At 31.8% G+C, this 20,013-nt stretch overlaps 1 protein-coding gene across 1 annotated transcript; it reads left to right on the top strand.

Moving 5' to 3' along the window:
• Nucleotides 1–1,611: 1,611 nt before the first annotated feature.
• On the top strand, nt 1,612–11,388 carry LOC145567436 (nuclear transcription factor Y subunit C-1-like). Its single transcript, XM_081626710.1, has 2 exons — nt 1,612–2,511; nt 10,929–11,388. The coding sequence occupies exons 1-2, from the start codon at nt 1,748–1,750 to the stop codon at nt 10,930–10,932; spliced, it is 768 nt and encodes a 255-aa protein (XP_081482836.1). The 5' UTR covers nt 1,612–1,747; the 3' UTR covers nt 10,933–11,388.
• Nucleotides 11,389–20,013: the final 8,625 nt, after the last annotated feature.

A 20,013-nucleotide genomic window follows, 5' to 3' on the forward strand; every position in this document is an offset into this window, starting at 1 on the left:
GTTCCTTTCTATTATAATTTGCTTCACGCACAATGGGGAAAAGGGATGTGAAAGAATTGATTTTTTTTTTTTGGAATTAAATTTTAATTTTTAATATATATATATATAATTTAGTAGTACATAGCAGTACATATCGTTTGTAGTACATATCAATGTATATCATGTACTGTAGACTCTCCCGGACTGAAACAGCAAAAGATGAGGAACGACTCTGACAAATGTGCACATAATAATCTTCTGACAGTTAACATGTATTAACGATTCACTAACAAATAATTTTTTGTAATAATATATTTTTAAACATCCATAAATCCAATAAAAAAGGGGAGTGCTAAACGCAACCCCACTTTACTTAGCGCAACCTTTTTTTCCTTCATTTTCTTATAAAAAAATCATAATAATATGCACTGTACTTGTTTCTCTTTTCCTTACCTTATATAAAAGTCACAAATTTAGAGAAAAGTATTTTTCTTCTAATAAGTGTATTATAATAAAACTAAGGGCTTCCAGTATATGATGATTCTGACTTCGAACACTATGTAAGTTTGTCATTTTTTTCCCCGGATTTATCCCATGTAAACATATATAACTTTATTTCCCACAAATCAAATACAATAGTATAAACCATTTCACGCAAATTGAACAAAATATGTAAAACTATTTCATACATATTGAAAACAAAATACTTTAAATTACTTCACAAAAATTGAACAAAGTAATTCAAACTTCAAACTATTTCGAACCAGCAACAAGAAATGAAAGGAAGAACCATTATTTGTGAAATACTCCTAAATAAGAGGCCCAACCAAAAGCTATCAAATACGGAGTAACAATTAGAAATACTGGATATAGTTGTTGGTCATTGAAAGCTAGAATGATAGACGAACGAGTGTTTAATTTCAATGGCAAAGCTACATGTTTTTTTTTTCATTATTTTAGAACTTGAGAGATCTCAATTAATAATTCAACATGTATTTAATTGTTGAAGAAATCTCAAGTTCTAAAATAAAATAGCAATTCGTTCACCTCGACACTCGTTATATACACCATGTCACCATAGCAAACACGCACTATATACCCCACTTTTAAGAAATTAGTAATTCTTATAATCTATATGTTTTGATTGTGTATATAAAATTATAAATATTGCTCTAATTCTTCGAATATCCAAATTTTGCTCCATTTACAGATTCAAATTTCGCAACAACTGAATATGAAATAGATGCAAAGGGGAGAACAGAAAATAAGCATGAATGGGAAATGAAATAGGAAGGGGTAATTTGGGTATTCCGGGGGGTGTGTTAAGTAAGTAAAGGTTACATTTTAGCAACCATGATAAAGGAAAATGACAATTAGTCAATGGTCCACTAGTGGGCCATTGCTTGATCATTTTTATATTTCCAAAGCATAAAATAGCAACTAACTATAAGTAGTTAAGTTCTCATTCAATCCAAATCCTCCCTATAGGCTAATTCCGTCCACATCACACAAGCCCAAATCAAAGAAAAGAAAAGAAAAGAAAAAAAAAAAAAAAAAAAAAAAAAAAAAAAAACAATCAATTTTTTTTTTTAAAAAATAAAATTATAGAAAAAGAAAAAGAAAAAGAAAAGTGGCCCTTCCATCTTCCCAAATCCCACACCCATCACATTCTCATCTTAGAAATCTGTACTACACTCTCTCTACCTTATCTCCCTCTTTCCCTCCCTATTTCTCTCTCCTCTCAACCCAAACCAACTCACCGGGATTAATGGAGGGCAACCAATCACAACCACCACCACCATCACAACAACCACCGGCAACAACCACCGGTTACCCTCCACCACCACCGCCACCGCAAGCCGGCCCATACCACCACCTCCTCCAACAACAGCAACAACAACTCCAAATGTTCTGGTCCTATCAACGCCAAGAAATCGAAACTGCCAACGATTTCAAGAACCATTCACTCCCATTAGCCCGCATTAAGAAAATAATGAAAGCCGACGAAGACGTCCGCATGATCTCCGCCGAAGCACCAATTCTGTTTGCGAAAGCCTGCGAGTTGTTCATTCTTGAGCTCACTATTCGCTCATGGCTCCACGCGGAGGAAAACAAGCGAAGGACGCTTCAGAAGAATGATATAGCCGCAGCAATTACTCGTACCGATATATTCGATTTCTTGGTTGATATTGTTCCTAGAGATGAGATCAAGGATGAGGCTGCTGGGTTAGGAATAGTTGGTGGAATTGTGGGGCCTACTGGGGTGTCACCGCCTCCTGGGGTTGGTGTTCCGACTGCGAGTGGGGTTCCATATTATTATCCGCCAATGGGACAGCCGGCGCCTCCTGGGGTTATGATTGGGAGGCCGGCGATGGACCCTACCGGGTTATATGGGGTTTCGGGTCCGCCACCGCCGTCTTCGGCGTGGCAGAGTGTGTGGCAGAGTGGGCATGCGGCCGGTGACGATGGGTCATATGGAAGTGCTGCTAGTGGTGGGGGGAATAATGGCCAGGGTAGCCTCGATGGCCAGAGGTAAATTTTAATTATCTACTTTATTTTTTAATATTTGTAATTAATTTCTCTGTTATTGCACAGTTAGACTATTATTCACATATTTTTCTTTTGATTGTGATGTTTGGGGTAACTTATTTTTGTAGTTGGATCTGTTTGAATTGAGGGGATATGTTTGTGGCCAAAGTGGAATTTTGAATTTGATTATTCTATAATAAAATAAATTTCCCCCCTTTCGTTTTCTTTGGAAGATTAAAAGCATAAACTTTACTAATCTATACTTAGTATTTAAAAACACAAACCAAAATTGACACATGTCATTATTTTTTCTCACCTTTCTTTATTCATTCTCCCTCATGTTTTCAAAGAAATTCTCTCTTCATCTCCCCCTTTATTTCTCAATAATTTTTATATTTTGTAATCCTTATTTTAATTCAATAACAAATTAAATTTCCTAAACCTTCTCCTCTTCTCATTATTCCATCTATCAATTCAATTTATTCACATTTATAATTCATTTCTTTAATTTGACCCCTTATCTTCCCCCTCTTCTTATATAAATACAAATTTTCAATAAAGATTTTTTCACACTCATTAAGTTTCAAAAACTAAAAAATTAGAGAAACGTCTCTCAAAATTCTATGTGAAATTTCTACAACAATGAGGATGATGATTGAAAAGGAAAATATTGAGGTGGCAAGAATACTATGGAAATTCCATAGAATGACATTTTTTGCGTGTCATGGGCTTTAATTTTGAAGATATTAAGCGCAATATAAGAGACATATATTGGTAAAGACTAAAGAAGAATATCATGCCTTACATTTGATTTAAAAATTGTAAAATTATATTAAGTGTTTGGTATTTACAAAGTAGTTTTTTATACAAATTGTTGATTAATATATCATGCGATAGAGATATGATTTTACGATTTTAAGCCATTTTTTCTACAACTATTAGTCTATTACCACTAATTCATAAAATATTATAATATGTTAAAAGACGATAAAATAAATTCATTCAAATAATTTGTAAAGGGTTTTTTTTTTTGGTGACAAGATAATTTGTAAAGTTTCAAATAAATTTATAATTTAAGCATAATCCGTGCGTAGAACGGGTCCAATAGCTAGTTAAATACTAATTGTATTACACCAGTTGACATGTAACACTTGAATAAATAACAAGATTACACTAGTTGATGTGTAACTTTGTAATATAAAAGTATTTTATAATATAGTACCATTCAAATGGGGTTCAGGTGAATCATTACTGTGTAGCTGCTGATTGGTGGAAAACTGTTTTTGGGGTTTGTGTAGGTGGTGGTGGGGGTTGAGGACAAGTAGAGGATGCATTTACTATTCTATACATTTTTAAAAGCGCACCTCCATGGGGTGGCTGACTGGTCAATACTTACTGAAAACTATAATCCTCTTGTAAATTTTACGGTTTTTAGGACCCATTTTGTTCCATTTAAAATATATTTTCGTAATCCATCCCATTAAAATTATCCCATATTCTTTTTCGAATGTTCTATTAAGGCCCCGTTCTTTATAATTGCTCTGCTCTGTAGAGCCTTGCTGTTCGGATCAAATCTGCTCAAAAGAAATCTGTTCTGCCTCCTCTGCTCTATTTTCAAATAATAATTAATATAACAATAATAATTAATATTCAATAATAATAATTTATATGTATTGATGATAATAATTAATTATTTTAAATAATTATAATAATTATTAATCATAATAATAATTATCAATAATAATATTTAATAATTCAAACTATTAAGAATTAATATTTAATAATATTATTAATTAATAATTTCTAATAATTATAACAATTCTTTCAAAAAAATAAATAATAATACTAACAATTAATAACAATTTCTTTTTATACTTAGTATTTAAAAACACAAACCAAAATTGACACATGTCATTATTTTTTCTCACCTTTCTTTATTCATTCTCCCTCATGTTTTCAAAGAAATTCTCTCTTCATCTCCCCCTTTATTTCTCAATAATTTTTATATTTTGTAATCCTTATTTTAATTCAATAACAAATTAAATTTCCTAAACCTTCTCCTCTTCTCATTATTCCATCTATCAATTCAATTTATTCACATTTATAATTCATTTCTTTAATTTGACCCCTTATCTTCCCCCTCTTCTTATATAAATACAAATTTTCAATAAAGATTTTTTCACACTCATTAAGTTTCAAAAACTAAAAAATTAGAGAAACGTCTCTCAAAATTCTATGTGAAATTTCTACAACAATGAGGATGATGATTGAAAAGGAAAATATTGAGGTGGCAAGAATACTATGGAAATTCCATAGAATGACATTTTTTGCGTGTCATGGGCTTTAATTTTGAAGATATTAAGCGCAATATAAGAGACATATATTGGTAAAGACTAAAGAAGAATATCATGCCTTACATTTGATTTAAAAATTGTAAAATTATATTAAGTGTTTGGTATTTACAAAGTAGTTTTTTATACAAATTGTTGATTAATATATCATGCGATAGAGATATGATTTTACGATTTTAAGCCATTTTTTCTACAACTATTAGTCTATTACCACTAATTCATAAAATATTATAATATGTTAAAAGACGATAAAATAAATTCATTCAAATAATTTGTAAAGGGTTTTTTTTTTTGGTGACAAGATAATTTGTAAAGTTTCAAATAAATTTATAATTTAAGCATAATCCGTGCGTAGAACGGGTCCAATAGCTAGTTAAATACTAATTGTATTACACCAGTTGACATGTAACACTTGAATAAATAACAAGATTACACTAGTTGATGTGTAACTTTGTAATATAAAAGTATTTTATAATATAGTACCATTCAAATGGGGTTCAGGTGAATCATTACTGTGTAGCTGCTGATTGGTGGAAAACTGTTTTTGGGGTTTGTGTAGGTGGTGGTGGGGGTTGAGGACAAGTAGAGGATGCATTTACTATTCTATACATTTTTAAAAGCGCACCTCCATGGGGTGGCTGACTGGTCAATACTTACTGAAAACTATAATCCTCTTGTAAATTTTACGGTTTTTAGGACCCATTTTGTTCCATTTAAAATATATTTTCGTAATCCATCCCATTAAAATTATCCCATATTCTTTTTCGAATGTTCTATTAAGGCCCCGTTCTTTATAATTGCTCTGCTCTGTAGAGCCTTGCTGTTCGGATCAAATCTGCTCAAAAGAAATCTGTTCTGCCTCCTCTGCTCTATTTTCAAATAATAATTAATATAACAATAATAATTAATATTCAATAATAATAATTTATATGTATTGATGATAATAATTAATTATTTTAAATAATTATAATAATTATTAATCATAATAATAATTATCAATAATAATATTTAATAATTCAAACTATTAAGAATTAATATTTAATAATATTATTAATTAATAATTTCTAATAATTATAACAATTCTTTCAAAAAAATAAATAATAATACTAACAATTAATAACAATTTCTTTTTATACTTAGTATTTAAAAACACAAACCAAAATTGACACATGTCATTATTTTTTCTCACCTTTCTTTATTCATTCTCCCTCATGTTTTCAAAGAAATTCTCTCTTCATCTCCCCCTTTATTTCTCAATAATTTTTATATTTTGTAATCCTTATTTTAATTCAATAACAAATTAAATTTCCTAAACCTTCTCCTCTTCTCATTATTCCATCTATCAATTCAATTTATTCACATTTATAATTCATTTCTTTAATTTGACCCCTTATCTTCCCCCTCTTCTTATATAAATACAAATTTTCAATAAAGATTTTTTCACACTCATTAAGTTTCAAAAACTAAAAAATTAGAGAAACGTCTCTCAAAATTCTATGTGAAATTTCTACAACAATGAGGATGATGATTGAAAAGGAAAATATTGAGGTGGCAAGAATACTATGGAAATTCCATAGAATGACATTTTTTGCGTGTCATGGGCTTTAATTTTGAAGATATTAAGCGCAATATAAGAGACATATATTGGTAAAGACTAAAGAAGAATATCATGCCTTACATTTGATTTAAAAATTGTAAAATTATATTAAGTGTTTGGTATTTACAAAGTAGTTTTTTATACAAATTGTTGATTAATATATCATGCGATAGAGATATGATTTTACGATTTTAAGCCATTTTTTCTACAACTATTAGTCTATTACCACTAATTCATAAAATATTATAATATGTTAAAAGACGATAAAATAAATTCATTCAAATAATTTGTAAAGGGTTTTTTTTTTTGGTGACAAGATAATTTGTAAAGTTTCAAATAAATTTATAATTTAAGCATAATCCGTGCGTAGAACGGGTCCAATAGCTAGTTAAATACTAATTGTATTACACCAGTTGACATGTAACACTTGAATAAATAACAAGATTACACTAGTTGATGTGTAACTTTGTAATATAAAAGTATTTTATAATATAGTACCATTCAAATGGGGTTCAGGTGAATCATTACTGTGTAGCTGCTGATTGGTGGAAAACTGTTTTTGGGGTTTGTGTAGGTGGTGGTGGGGGTTGAGGACAAGTAGAGGATGCATTTACTATTCTATACATTTTTAAAAGCGCACCTCCATGGGGTGGCTGACTGGTCAATACTTACTGAAAACTATAATCCTCTTGTAAATTTTACGGTTTTTAGGACCCATTTTGTTCCATTTAAAATATATTTTCGTAATCCATCCCATTAAAATTATCCCATATTCTTTTTCGAATGTTCTATTAAGGCCCCGTTCTTTATAATTGCTCTGCTCTGTAGAGCCTTGCTGTTCGGATCAAATCTGCTCAAAAGAAATCTGTTCTGCCTCCTCTGCTCTATTTTCAAATAATAATTAATATAACAATAATAATTAATATTCAATAATAATAATTTATATGTATTGATGATAATAATTAATTATTTTAAATAATTATAATAATTATTAATCATAATAATAATTATCAATAATAATATTTAATAATTCAAACTATTAAGAATTAATATTTAATAATATTATTAATTAATAATTTCTAATAATTATAACAATTCTTTCAAAAAAATAAATAATAATACTAACAATTAATAACAATTTCTTTTTATAAACATTTGATATTAGAATCACAATGTATAGAAACATTTTATGTGGGTATTGATTGTTAATTCATTGAGTTGAATTATTTTTCAAATCTTTTCATACAATTTAAGAATTAAAAAAAAAGAGGTTGTTTTCAAATACTACTTTATATATCATTATTATTTTAAGGGTTAAAAATATATGATTAAGACATATTTATAAGTAAAATCATTATTACTCATTAAATCATTTTATTTTAAAATTTTTGTGAAATGAATATAAGTAAACTGTTGTCTTTTATCTTTATACTATTAACATATGTTAAATACGGTACACATTTATTTATGTTTTCACTCACCTAAATCAATGGTATATGCACTTAATAATAATAATAATAATAATAATAATAATAATAGTATTAATTATAATGTTGAAATCTGCTCGGCTCTGTTCTACTCTGCTGACCCCTACTCTGCTCTACTCTGCCCACAAGCTCAAAAGAACAGGGCTTGAGTTTGTCCTATTTGCCTTTTGGTATATGTTCCAATTGACAACCTATGGGCTTTCGAAAAATGATCCTTTTGCTTTCGAATGAACCAATTCTTTAAAAAGTTAAATATGGATATGGGGAAATCTTATTTGAATGGAGGAGTAACTCTGTAGCTTCTACTATAGTGTGTATAAACAATCACGAACAAGCTCAACCTATGGTGTGATCATTTTTTTGAGACTGACCCAAAGGGGATCAATTTGAAATGGATGAGAGTTCACATGCCTTGTTATGAACTTATGACTGATTAGAGTAACACACCATTACACAACTACAAAATGATTTTGTTTTGGATGAAAGTTGTCTCGTATTTGTCGTTCATGATTGGTCTATCCCCTCACTCGGAACAAACTGCCACTTGAATACATTCTAAGATAAGAGTGTACCATGTTGAGATGTGTTGCTGAATGGTTTAGCTGAGCCAACTGAGTTTGGATCTCTTTTATTCATTGGTGAATTGGTGTTAATGCTTAATTGCCAATGAGCATGACCCTCTCATCTTTCAAGTCTCATCTGGTTGGGAAAAGACATTTGTTAGGAGCCGGTGTATGTGAGGTTGCTATTATTAAGCAGTTTGAATTGGCTTTTGACATCCTAGTAGAACAGATTGAGGCACCATTGGAGATATTTCTTTAAGTCCAGAAAATGGTATGATGTGATGCCGGAAATAATTTTTATCCAACCATTAAATGGTTGTGTATTAGCAGAGGATCCATATTGTGGTGCATTGACCCTTGAAATAAAGATATTGGGGTTGGAGAGAGTGAGGGATAACTCAAGTGATTAGAGCTTACTTCCGATTTCAAGAGCTCCAGTGATCAATTCACATTACCCCCTTGTGGCTCTCTATACACCAAAAAAAAAAAAAAAAAAAATAAATAAATAAAATGATATTGGGGTTGGACTTGTCAATTGGTTCATAATCGTGTCCATTTAGGAATATCAACTGCCATTTACTAGCTGTTGTATAATCCTGATTGTATTTGTGGTAGGCTTTTCCTTCTCATTGGAGAACTTGTCTTCCAATGTCACAGAATTAGCAGTGAAAAGATCTGTTAGAGGATGGAGGGTTGATAAAATTGTTGCTGAATAATATTTGTTCAGCTGCATCAAATATTCTTTTGTCCAACATAAGACCCTGGCATTCTGGCAATGTTTAATTGATTACTATCCCATAGAGGGTATCAAGGTGGCTAGGCGGAAGAGATAGGAGTGAGGATTGAACATTAGGGTTCTGGAACAAGTGAGATAGCAGTTGGTTGGCCAACCAACAATACTTTAAGCTAAGAGCAACAACCACTGTTGGGAGAATATGTTAAAACTTGAGAATTCATATTAGACATGGCTATTTGTCCAAGTGTCAGACTCCACTAGTTCATGGGAATTGTCAATTAAGAAAATGAAACGTCTAAGTATTCATACCCATACCCAAGTGTTGAGGATCCAACATGGGTAGTTGAGGTTACGTATAGAATTTGATGGAGTAATTGCAAGCTCTGACCTTAAATAAAAGTTAGATCTTTTCTTATGTGACTTTGGTTTTCTGAAGAGCTCAGGGAGTGGTAAATTAGTACAAGTCTCAGCTGTTGAGTTGAACACTTGGAAACAATATAATTTGAATTGGACAGTATGAAACAACTGAGAAAAATTTGACCATACTATGTTCCAGATGTTAATTGTTTGCATAAGTTTCTTCGTTGTGAATATAGTATGCACATAGTTAGATAACGTACTCAGGAGCCTAACTTAACATGAAGCTCTGGAACTTCAATCAGACTCATCAAAGTATTATAAAAAGATAGGTCCAAGGGAGGGGATAGTAAGTAGAAAGTACAGAGCAGAGTAGTTAAAAATGCTATAGAAAGAACATAGCTGAGCCTTGGTGTATGGCTAAAATCCTGTGCTGGTTCTGAGGTACTAGTTTCTGCCTTCATACCGAAAATTCTCTGAAATGTTGCTCAAACGACTAGGCATTTTTAACATGATAAATGTTAAATCCACACTGCATGTAAGTCTTTTAAGGCATCCAAGATACTGAGCTAACATGCTTTGCTTGGAAGATCATACCCTATAATTCAATAGGTAGTTTTGATAGGAGAGGCACCTATAATTGATGCTTATTTTAACTTTAAACTATTGTGAAATTGTTGAGTTCATGGGAATTATATAACTTTAGTTATCTTTGAGCTGTTGTAGCTGTGCCTATGACAAGAACAAACTAATGAGAAAACAATGGTTTTTAAATTTTATTTTTATTTTTATTATTGACTAGTTTCCCTTGAACTTGTTTAAGGTTTTGGTGCATTAGTTCTGTCACTGAATTCTTGTCTGAACAGAAAAAGAACTAATGACTGCTATTCGTAGTCATTCTGTGTTGCGTGTTTCTCACATTTTTGAAGTCTATCATTGCTTAGGATTTTTGTTGTTTTCTTCATTCCCTTGCAGAAGTGTCATAATCATATCTGCATTAGGAATTAGGAAGAATGGCAATAGTTTTCGGGACATATAATACTCCCTTGTCTACTGGGTCATCTGCTTTCTGATGCATCAGAATGTTTATTAGTGCATGTCAATTTAGGTCTAGAAATGGTGCATATGTATTATTGATGGGTATTTATGTCAGCTAGTTAGTTATGAATTGAAGCGCCTCTAAATACAAGTCGGTTGAATACTCAAGTGTAATGCCTTTGAAATTTGTTTTTTCGATTTGCACATTTATATATACTGCTCTATTTTTGTTATTGTTTATCGTTTCTTTGTAAGGTTTCGGCTATTTAAACAACATTTTTGTTGTTGCAGCTAATTAATTCATTCGCCGATATGTCCACCAGTGCGTTGTAGGGTGATGAGGCGTGCAGATCTCCGACAGATTTTGGCATGCTTATGAACTCCTAGAGCACACTCCGGTATTATTAATTTGCATATAATTGCTAATGTAATGACTCCAGAACTGCTAGAACACATTTAATCTTGTTCAGTGGCAGTCAAAACTCGAAATGATGCAAGAATTATGGATTCTTTACCTTATATTTGCAGTGCTTTTTTTAGCATCATGGCATTGCTATTTATGTGAGCTAGGGTGTATAAGTTGTTGAGACAAAATCAAATGTCCAAACCAAATCAAAGAAAATCGATGATTCGGGGTTCATTTGGATCCAAGAAGTGCTGGAAAAGTTGGATTTTCGATTTGGATTTGGATTTGTTTGTAAGGTGTTCTGATCTTAAAAACTATATTGATACTAAGTACCTTTGCTTGAAATTGTAGCTGATGTTAAACAAATTGCTTTCTTGTAAAATCCCGACTCACTTCTGTTTCCTTGGGCCCTGTTCTCTTCACCTTAAAAAATTAATATTAAGTAAAAATAATTTCAGTTCAGTAAAAATAAGTTCAGTTCAGTAAAATTAATTTCAGTTTAGTAAAAATAAGTTCAGTTCAGTAAAATTCAGTTTTCTTAAAGAAGAATTATAATAGAAAATTAGTAAAAATAATCTCAGTTCAGCAAAAATAATTTCAGTTCAGTAAAATTAATTTGATTTCAGTAAAAATAATTTAAGTTCAACAAATATAATTTTATTTTAATAAAAATAATTTCAGTTCAACAAAAATAAGGTGAAGAGAACGGGGCCTTATTTTTGAACTTGGGTTATGTTCTATTATAAAAACTTAATTTAAAAACTTGCTTTCTGTTATTTATTCTTATTAGAAAAGAATGACTGAATGAGATTATACGAGTTGTATAATTCATGTAACAAACTTGATCTTATTTTTTGTTTCCTTATTGTCAAGTATCTCTAATTTCGTAATATTAAAATTCATGAAAAATTAGATTTTTGAAAACACATTGAAGTTGAAGCTACTTTTTTTTTTCCTTCTATTTTTATAAATTTCTAGCTGTTCTGAAAGTGCAATGCTTTCGGTTCAACAACTCTTGTGTACCGGGTGAACAATAATATTAAAGTCCTACTGACTGCACTTTTGTTAAATTTGTCTCAATATATAATTTTAAAACATCAACTTATTATAATTTTTACAAATTGATGATTAGTAAAATAGAAAATATGCAAAGTCAAAATGAGACAACTAAAAGAAAACAAAGAATGTATATCTTGCATATTGAGAATAATTTTAATAATTGCAATATTTCAAACAAGAATATCAAAAATGTTAAGAGTTAATTAATTTAGTCAAGGTGTGAATGTCCACACTCCAATTTCTTCATTGCATTTAATGTAGTAGCCAACCCTAATTGCCACCTTCTAATGTTATAGCCCACAATGTAATAGTGGTTCTTACTACTATAAATAGCCATGCAATTTCACTTGTATGAGGCACAAAAAATATTACCAAGAATAATACATAAAAGTAGTAATACTTCTCTTATTACCTTCTTCTCTTAATCCTCTAATTTCTATATATTTCATAACACGTTATCAGCACCATCTTCAATCAGGTATACTTATACCGATTATCCAATTTTTACAAAGATTCAATTTCTTTCACAAAATATATTTTGAGGAGTATGCTCTATAGTTGCCCATATGGGATCCTTTATACCAGAAACTCACAATATATTTCTTCACAAAATTACTATACATAATTAGCCATGTTGATAAAAATGAGGATATCAATACATACCTTATTTATGATACTTAGTTTGGTAACTCTCATGCATGGTTATAGAAAGTAATATATAATTACTTTTGCATGTGGAAATATTTGTTGTATGCATGTTAATAGAGTAAATTTTATGGTCACACAAATCATGTTCATACTTACTTACTTGTGCATAATTACTAAAATGAAAAAAAAATAAAATGATGCAGCCTTTATATTTATTTAATTTTTAGATTACACACTTTTTATGTTTCTTTCAGTTTTCGAACCCTTGACCTCATGAATAGATTAGGGTTCTCGGACCACTACGGCTTGCATCCCAGTGTGATACTTATTTACGTTTGTAAATATTAATAGTTTGATTACGATTATTTTACCAGTCTACTAGAACATTGTATGATATTTTTACAGTTGTGTAAAGCTGAAACGGATAATTTACCCCCTATAAAAGGCGGATTACACCCCCCTTATTTCACCATACAAACTTTATCCCCTCCTTAAACTTTACCCAAATTATCTCCTCTTCTTCTTCCTCCATTTACTCCGGCCACACACCATGTTCCCCGTCAACAACCACAACCACCACACCCCTTTACCTTTGAAGAAGATTTAAGGAAATTAAAACTATACTTAGTTTTAATTATGGCCCTAGTAGTTTTATTAATGGCAATGATGATTTTCATCATTTTACATAAGTAGTGCTCGGTTTTTCGACAAAGGGAATTCATGCATGTAATCTCCGTAGTACTTCAAGTTTTTTTTGTCTTCTAGGTAGATTATAAGTGCATTTTGTTATAATAAATGTTCCTTTTGTCTTATCATTAATGTATGTCATTAATATTATTATTATTGTTGTTGTTGTTGTTGTTGTCGGCGATATAGTAATAGTAGTAGTATTTATTGTTATTATTATTATTATCATTGTTATTGTTATATTTGTTGTTGTCGTTGTTTAACTAAAATAATTATCATGTTTAATTTTAGCTTAACTTTATGTAAATCATAATAATAACCCAAGGGGGAGAAGCAAATATGTTTTAAATGGATTATTATTATTATGATTATAATTTGATTACTTTAATTATCACTTGCTTAATTGGCTTAATAATAATTACCTATTTGATTGTAGTTAAAATGGGAGACTTGATGAAAAGACGATTTGACGTATTAGACTTGTCCGGACATAATTATCTTGAATGGACAGTTGATGCCCAAATGAATTTGAAGGATCAGGGATTGGAACATACAATCAAATAAATTACCATCCCAGGAAACGAAAAAGATGCCCCTGCTCAAGTTAAAGTTCCAACTGATCAAGAGAAAGCAAAAGCTATAGTTCTCTTAAGGCATCATTTACATAACAGTTTAAAAACTGAGTATTTAATGGTGGAAAATCCCAAAGAACTATGGGATAGCCTGAAAGGAAGATATGACCACCATAAAAGGGTACTCCTTCCTTCAGCACAGTTTGAGTGGACAAACCTGAGATTTCAGGACTTTAAATCTGTCAGTGATTATAATTCATCACTATATAAAATCGTATCAATATTGAGATATTGTGATCAACCAGTCACTGAAGTGCAAATGATAGAGAAAACACTCTCTACATTCCATGCTAACAACATTGTATTTCAACAGCAATACCGTGAAAGAGGCTTTGTAAAATATTCTGAGCTTATTTCTACATTATTGGTTGCTGAAAAGAATAATGATCTTCTATTGAAGAATCACAACCTAAGACCAACTGGGTCTCAAGCATTCAATGAAACAAATGCTGTAGAAAGCTCAAATCCGCCCGAGACAAATGTTGCTCATAGAGGTGGACGTGGAAAATATAATAACCGTGGCAGTGGTCGTGAAAATTTCCGCGGACGTGGCCGTGGACGTGGTTATGGCCGTGGTAGAGGCCAATTTCCCCCTAGAAACAACACTCAAAGGGGGCATCAACAAGGAAACAAAAATCAAGCCACCACAAAAGGAAAAGACACATATTATAGATGTGGCATGACTGGACATTGGGGACGTACTTGTCGTACGGCCAAACATCTGGTAGAACTATACCAGGCTTCCACTAAAGGGAAAGAAAAACATGCCGAAGCAAATTATGTTAATGAAGAAAATGTCCCTGGAATTAGCCTTGATGTGTCTGATTTCCACATAGACAATGGTGAAGCTGGTGGTGAATTTATCTTTGGAGAGAATAATCATGTTTAGATAATTCATCAATTACTATGATATGTATTATGTTTTCATTATGTACTTTTCTTATATGTTTTTTTTTTCATGTTCAAGTTATGTACTCTTAATTTTTCATCATTAATAAAGTAAGTCCAGTTTAATTATCTTAAACTAATCTTGTACTTATTATTTTATGAAGATATGGATCTGCCCGAAGTTGGTTCCAAATTTCAATGCCTTTTGGACAGTGGAACAACACACACTATTCTGAAGGATAGAAAATATTTTTTAAAGTTAAAATTATTTCAAGCAAATGTTAATACCATTTCTGGGTCAGCCAAACCAATAGAAGGTTCTGGAAAAGCTTGCATAATACTCCCAAATGGAACAAAATTAATCATTAATGACGCTTTATATTCGAGTAAATCTCGAAGAAATCTTATAAGTTTTAAAGATGTGCGTCAAAATGGTTTTCATTTAGAAACAATGATAGTGGATCAAAAGGAATATTTATGCCTCACGGCAGAAAAACATGGCAAGAAATATGTGTATGAGAAATTGCCAGCATATTCTTCAGGGTTATATCATATAGATATACGACCAGTTGAAATAAATTCGATATCTAACCAGAAGTTAGATAATAAGAATCTGCTAAATTTATGGCATGATCGTTTGGGTCATCCTGGTACAGGAATGATGCACAAGATTATAGCAAATTCAGTAGGACATTCAATTAGGAATGTTAAAATCCCTCGATCAGATGAATTAATATGCTCTGCATGTTCACTTGGCAAATTAATAATAAGGCCATCTATGAACAAAATTGCTACTGAATCTCCAACATTTTTAGAGAGGATTCAAGGAGACATTTGTGGACCAATTAATCCTGCATGTGGACCATTCCGATATTTTATGGTATTAATTGATGCCTCAACTCGATGGTCACATGTAAGTCTCTTATCCAGTAGAAATGTTGCTTTTGCAAAACTCCTTGCTCAAATTATTAAACTAAGAGCACAATTTCCAGACCATACAATAAAAAGAATAAGGCTTGACAATGCTGGAGAATTTACATCCTAAACATTTAATGATTATTGTATGTCGATTGGAATTGTTGTAGAAACATCCAGTAGCTCATGTTCATACAAAAAATGGACTCGTTGAGTCATTAATTAAGAGACTACAATTGATTGCAAGACCATTATTGATGAGATCAAAATTGCCTTCATCTGCTTGGGGTCATGCCATAATACATGCGGCAACTCTAATTAGATTGAGACCAACACTACTAGAAAAATATTTATTTGCTGCTATTAATTTGCTGCATTTTTGACAAAACGCTGCAAATTAAAACGAGTTTTAAGTGTACATAAATCAAAAATATTGATTTGCAGGGGTTTTTCACTAAATTCGCTGCAAATGAATACGGAGTAAAATCCCTCTTACCTTAAACCCTCATTTCCTTAATCCCTTCATTTCACTCTCCCTCCCTTTCTCCTCTGACTTCGTCAGCTTCACCCGCCCCAAGTCCCTGACCATTACCAGCCATCGGCGAACCAGTCACTCTCCAAAACAATCACCGTCACCGTCCATTTTCACTGTCGCATCTCTCATTCTCCGAAACCATCACCACCAACATCGCTCTTTTTCACCGTCGCTCGCCATAACCCAACTTCCTCAAGTACAATTCAATTGATGGGGTTAGTTTATCTTGGGTTGATGGAACTTTTTTCTGTAGTTGATGGAGTTGCTACTGGTGCCAGAGAGCCGTCGAGATCTCCCTCCTGCTCACTCTATCTCTCCTCAATTTTTGCTCACCAAATCCCTAATTTTCGCTCTAATTTGGGGTCGATTTTTCCGCTCTTTCATAGTCCTCCCTTTCACTCACTCACTAACAAAGGTAATGTTAAAAATTAGCTCCTTAATTGAGAATGAATATAGATTTGGGGTAGTGTTTTGGGTGTTTATACTTCCCCTAATTATGGGTAATTAAAGAACATGCAAATTGGAGTAATTTACTTTATAAAATTTTCTTGATTTAATTTATTAGTTCTTATTTTGATTCGCTAGTTCATATGTAGTTTATAGGTATTAATTATAGTCAATGCAATTGCATGTGCTATGTAGTTATTTTGCAATTTTTTTTGCGGTATTTTTCTAGGTTGGAAGATACCTGCATAATCTTTGGCCATATTTTCTTGTTTGTTCTACTTTTTTTTTCCCAATATTTCTGCATAATCTTTTTCCATAATTTTTCTAGGTCCTGTACATTATGTTTCCTGGAAATTAGTAAGATTAAGTAAACCCAATTCACTAAGTTTATGATTGCTTTTGTTGGATTTTCAGTATTTTTTTTATTTTTTTTTTATTTTTTTTATGATTGCTTTCTTGGTTCATTTGATACCTTATTTGTAATGTTTATGTTCAATGGTTTGCTTAATTTCTACAATAGTTAATTTTATTAGGGTGGGGTTGACATTGGGGGGGGGGGGGGGTTTGAGATTTTTGAAGAATTATAAGCATGTCTTTGAATTACTTATTTAATCAATCACTAGCGATCAAAAAGTTAATCAGTTTCATCAATGAAAATGATGCCTGATGCTTTTTTCGAGGACTGATTTCATATAACAGTTGATCGGTAGCTTTATTTAACCTACTTCAAGAAAATTTTAACTTAGGCAACATTGTTGATTCCATTTGTGATTGTTGTTATTGTAAGGTTAGCCTCTTTCGAAATTGTTTGGTTAAAGCTGTAATTAGTTTGCCCCTTCCCTCTTAGTTGCTTCTAGCACTTCTTAAAAAATTGTTTGGTTGTTAAAGCTGTAATATGTTTGCTCATTCTTCCCTTATTCCCTTAAGCTGTCCTATGGAGAAGCCTAGTTAGTATCTACTAGCATTGGTTTAAATCTGTAATGATATGGTATAGTATGGTACAGGGAACAATGAAATTTGAGCCATTGAATTAGATTCTGAAGGGTAAAATTCTTAACGCCTAGACTAAAGCGTCACATTTATTACTTGTACTTTCTTCTCATGAATGCACTCATGGACAGAAGCATGTATGTCTAATCTATTAACATTTCAATGTTACTAATTTGAGCCTCTACTATGTTATGCCATAATAGTGAGAGTGATTTCAATTTTCAGGGACTAAATGGGAATCATTTTGAACCAAAAGCTGTGCCCCCTCCCCAACCAAACAAGTGTGACTGGGAGATTGACCCTTCTGAGCTGGATTTTTCGCACTCAGCAATAATTGGAAAGGTGTGACTCTATATTCCTTGGCATTAGTAATTATGTCTGGTTTATGATTCAAAATGGTTAATTCTGAGTTTTGACAGCTTTTCCCTAATTCTATTCTTGCTTTTCCTGTGTATCTTGTGATTGATTTTATTGTTACCCACTGTGATGCTTAATGAATTTGAAAGATTAAAGATGAAATGTAGTTTTCACGAATTGACCACTTCACATCTCCTTATAAGTGTGGTGGAAAAGGTTATGGAGTCTTGGTGCCTTTGCTTTTCTTTGATCAACTTCCTCACAGTGAATGAACTAGAGGTAATAGACTAATAGGTAACAATTAGGTACTACAAAAAATAGGATGCTGGTGATCATCATGAATTTATGACTTGGTGAAGGGGTGGGGATTATTACTCGGGGGGTGTGAAAGAAACCTATCCTTCCCATTTTGGGGTGTTCCATATCTCTTTTCAACTTATTTGTATAATAGTTTTCCTCCCATGGTATATGTCCCCTATTTATTTTCTCTGTTTAACATTCCAATCATGGCGTAGAAAGCTTACACACACACGAAAACAATTCTGAAAAAATAGAGAGGAAAGGAGTGGGTACTCTTGTGAAGCTAATATAAAGATGGTATATATAAGCTTTTTTTTTTCTTTCTAAGTTTGTATTAGTCACGTACATATTTATTATAATTCTTGTTATGCTAGTGTTTCTATGATATGTTTCTTGCAAGGGAAATGTATTATGTATATATTATATGCTTCTTAGAAATAATTGATTTTATGTTTGGTAAAAATTGCATAAGATTATATGCCCTTTATTATTTTTTAAATTACTTTGATGACTTACTATATATATTGTATTATGTTCATAGGTTGCACGTCTTTAAATGAAGATCCTTACATCGATGGTGATATTGAAGTAGTGCGGAATATATGGGCCGGGTCTCATATTTCACTAATTATTGTGTGTGATCATAGTTGTTTAACATTATTTTGTGTTTTGTTTTGGATTCATATATGTAAGTACAAAAGTGAATCAGTGAATCATACATTTTATCATATATTGTGATAATCCAGTATTCCAATTTGGGCTAATTAAAGTAATTTGTTCATAAAGTTCAGCATGGTTTATTCAATATTTATTACCAAATAATAGTATTTAAAAATATATATATTATTGATTAGCAGCGGGTGTTACACAAAAATCGCAGCAAATAATTTATCAATTAATTGGTGGAATATATTTATTTGCGGGGGTTAAAATAGATATCGCTGCAAATAAATATATTGATTTGCAGCGGTTGTAACTGCAGCAAATCAATCAATTGATTTGCTGCCCTGGCGTTTGCTGCCACCTCAAAAACGCAGCAAATCAATATATTTTGACCGCTGCAAATAAATGTTTTTCTAGTAGTGCAACTGCTTATCATAAGTTCTCACCACTACAATTAGTTTTTGGTCGAGAACCTAATGTCTCACATCTAAAATTTTTTTGGTTGTGCGGTGTATGTTCCTATTGCTCCACCCCAACGAACAAAGATGGGTCCACAAAGAAGGTTGGGAATTTATGTTGGGTTTGAATCACCCTCCATAATTAAATATCTTAAACCAATGACCGGTGATTTATTTACGGCCAGATTTGCCGACTGTCATTTCAATGAGACAGTATTCCCAGCCTTAGGGGGAGAGAAAATGGACCCACGAAAGAAAGAAATAGAAATCATTTGGAATGCAACACAATTGTCAATGTTTGATCCACGATCAAATATGTGTGAACAAGAAGTTCAGAAAATTGTTCATTTACAAAGCATTGCAAATCAGCTGCCTAATGCATTTATAGATG

The sequence above is a fragment of the Chenopodium album genome, chromosome 11 (assembly GCF_948465745.1).
Source record: "Chenopodium album chromosome 11, dcCheAlbu1.1, whole genome shotgun sequence".
In the NCBI taxonomy this organism is placed as follows: domain Eukaryota; kingdom Viridiplantae; phylum Streptophyta; class Magnoliopsida; order Caryophyllales; family Amaranthaceae; genus Chenopodium; species Chenopodium album.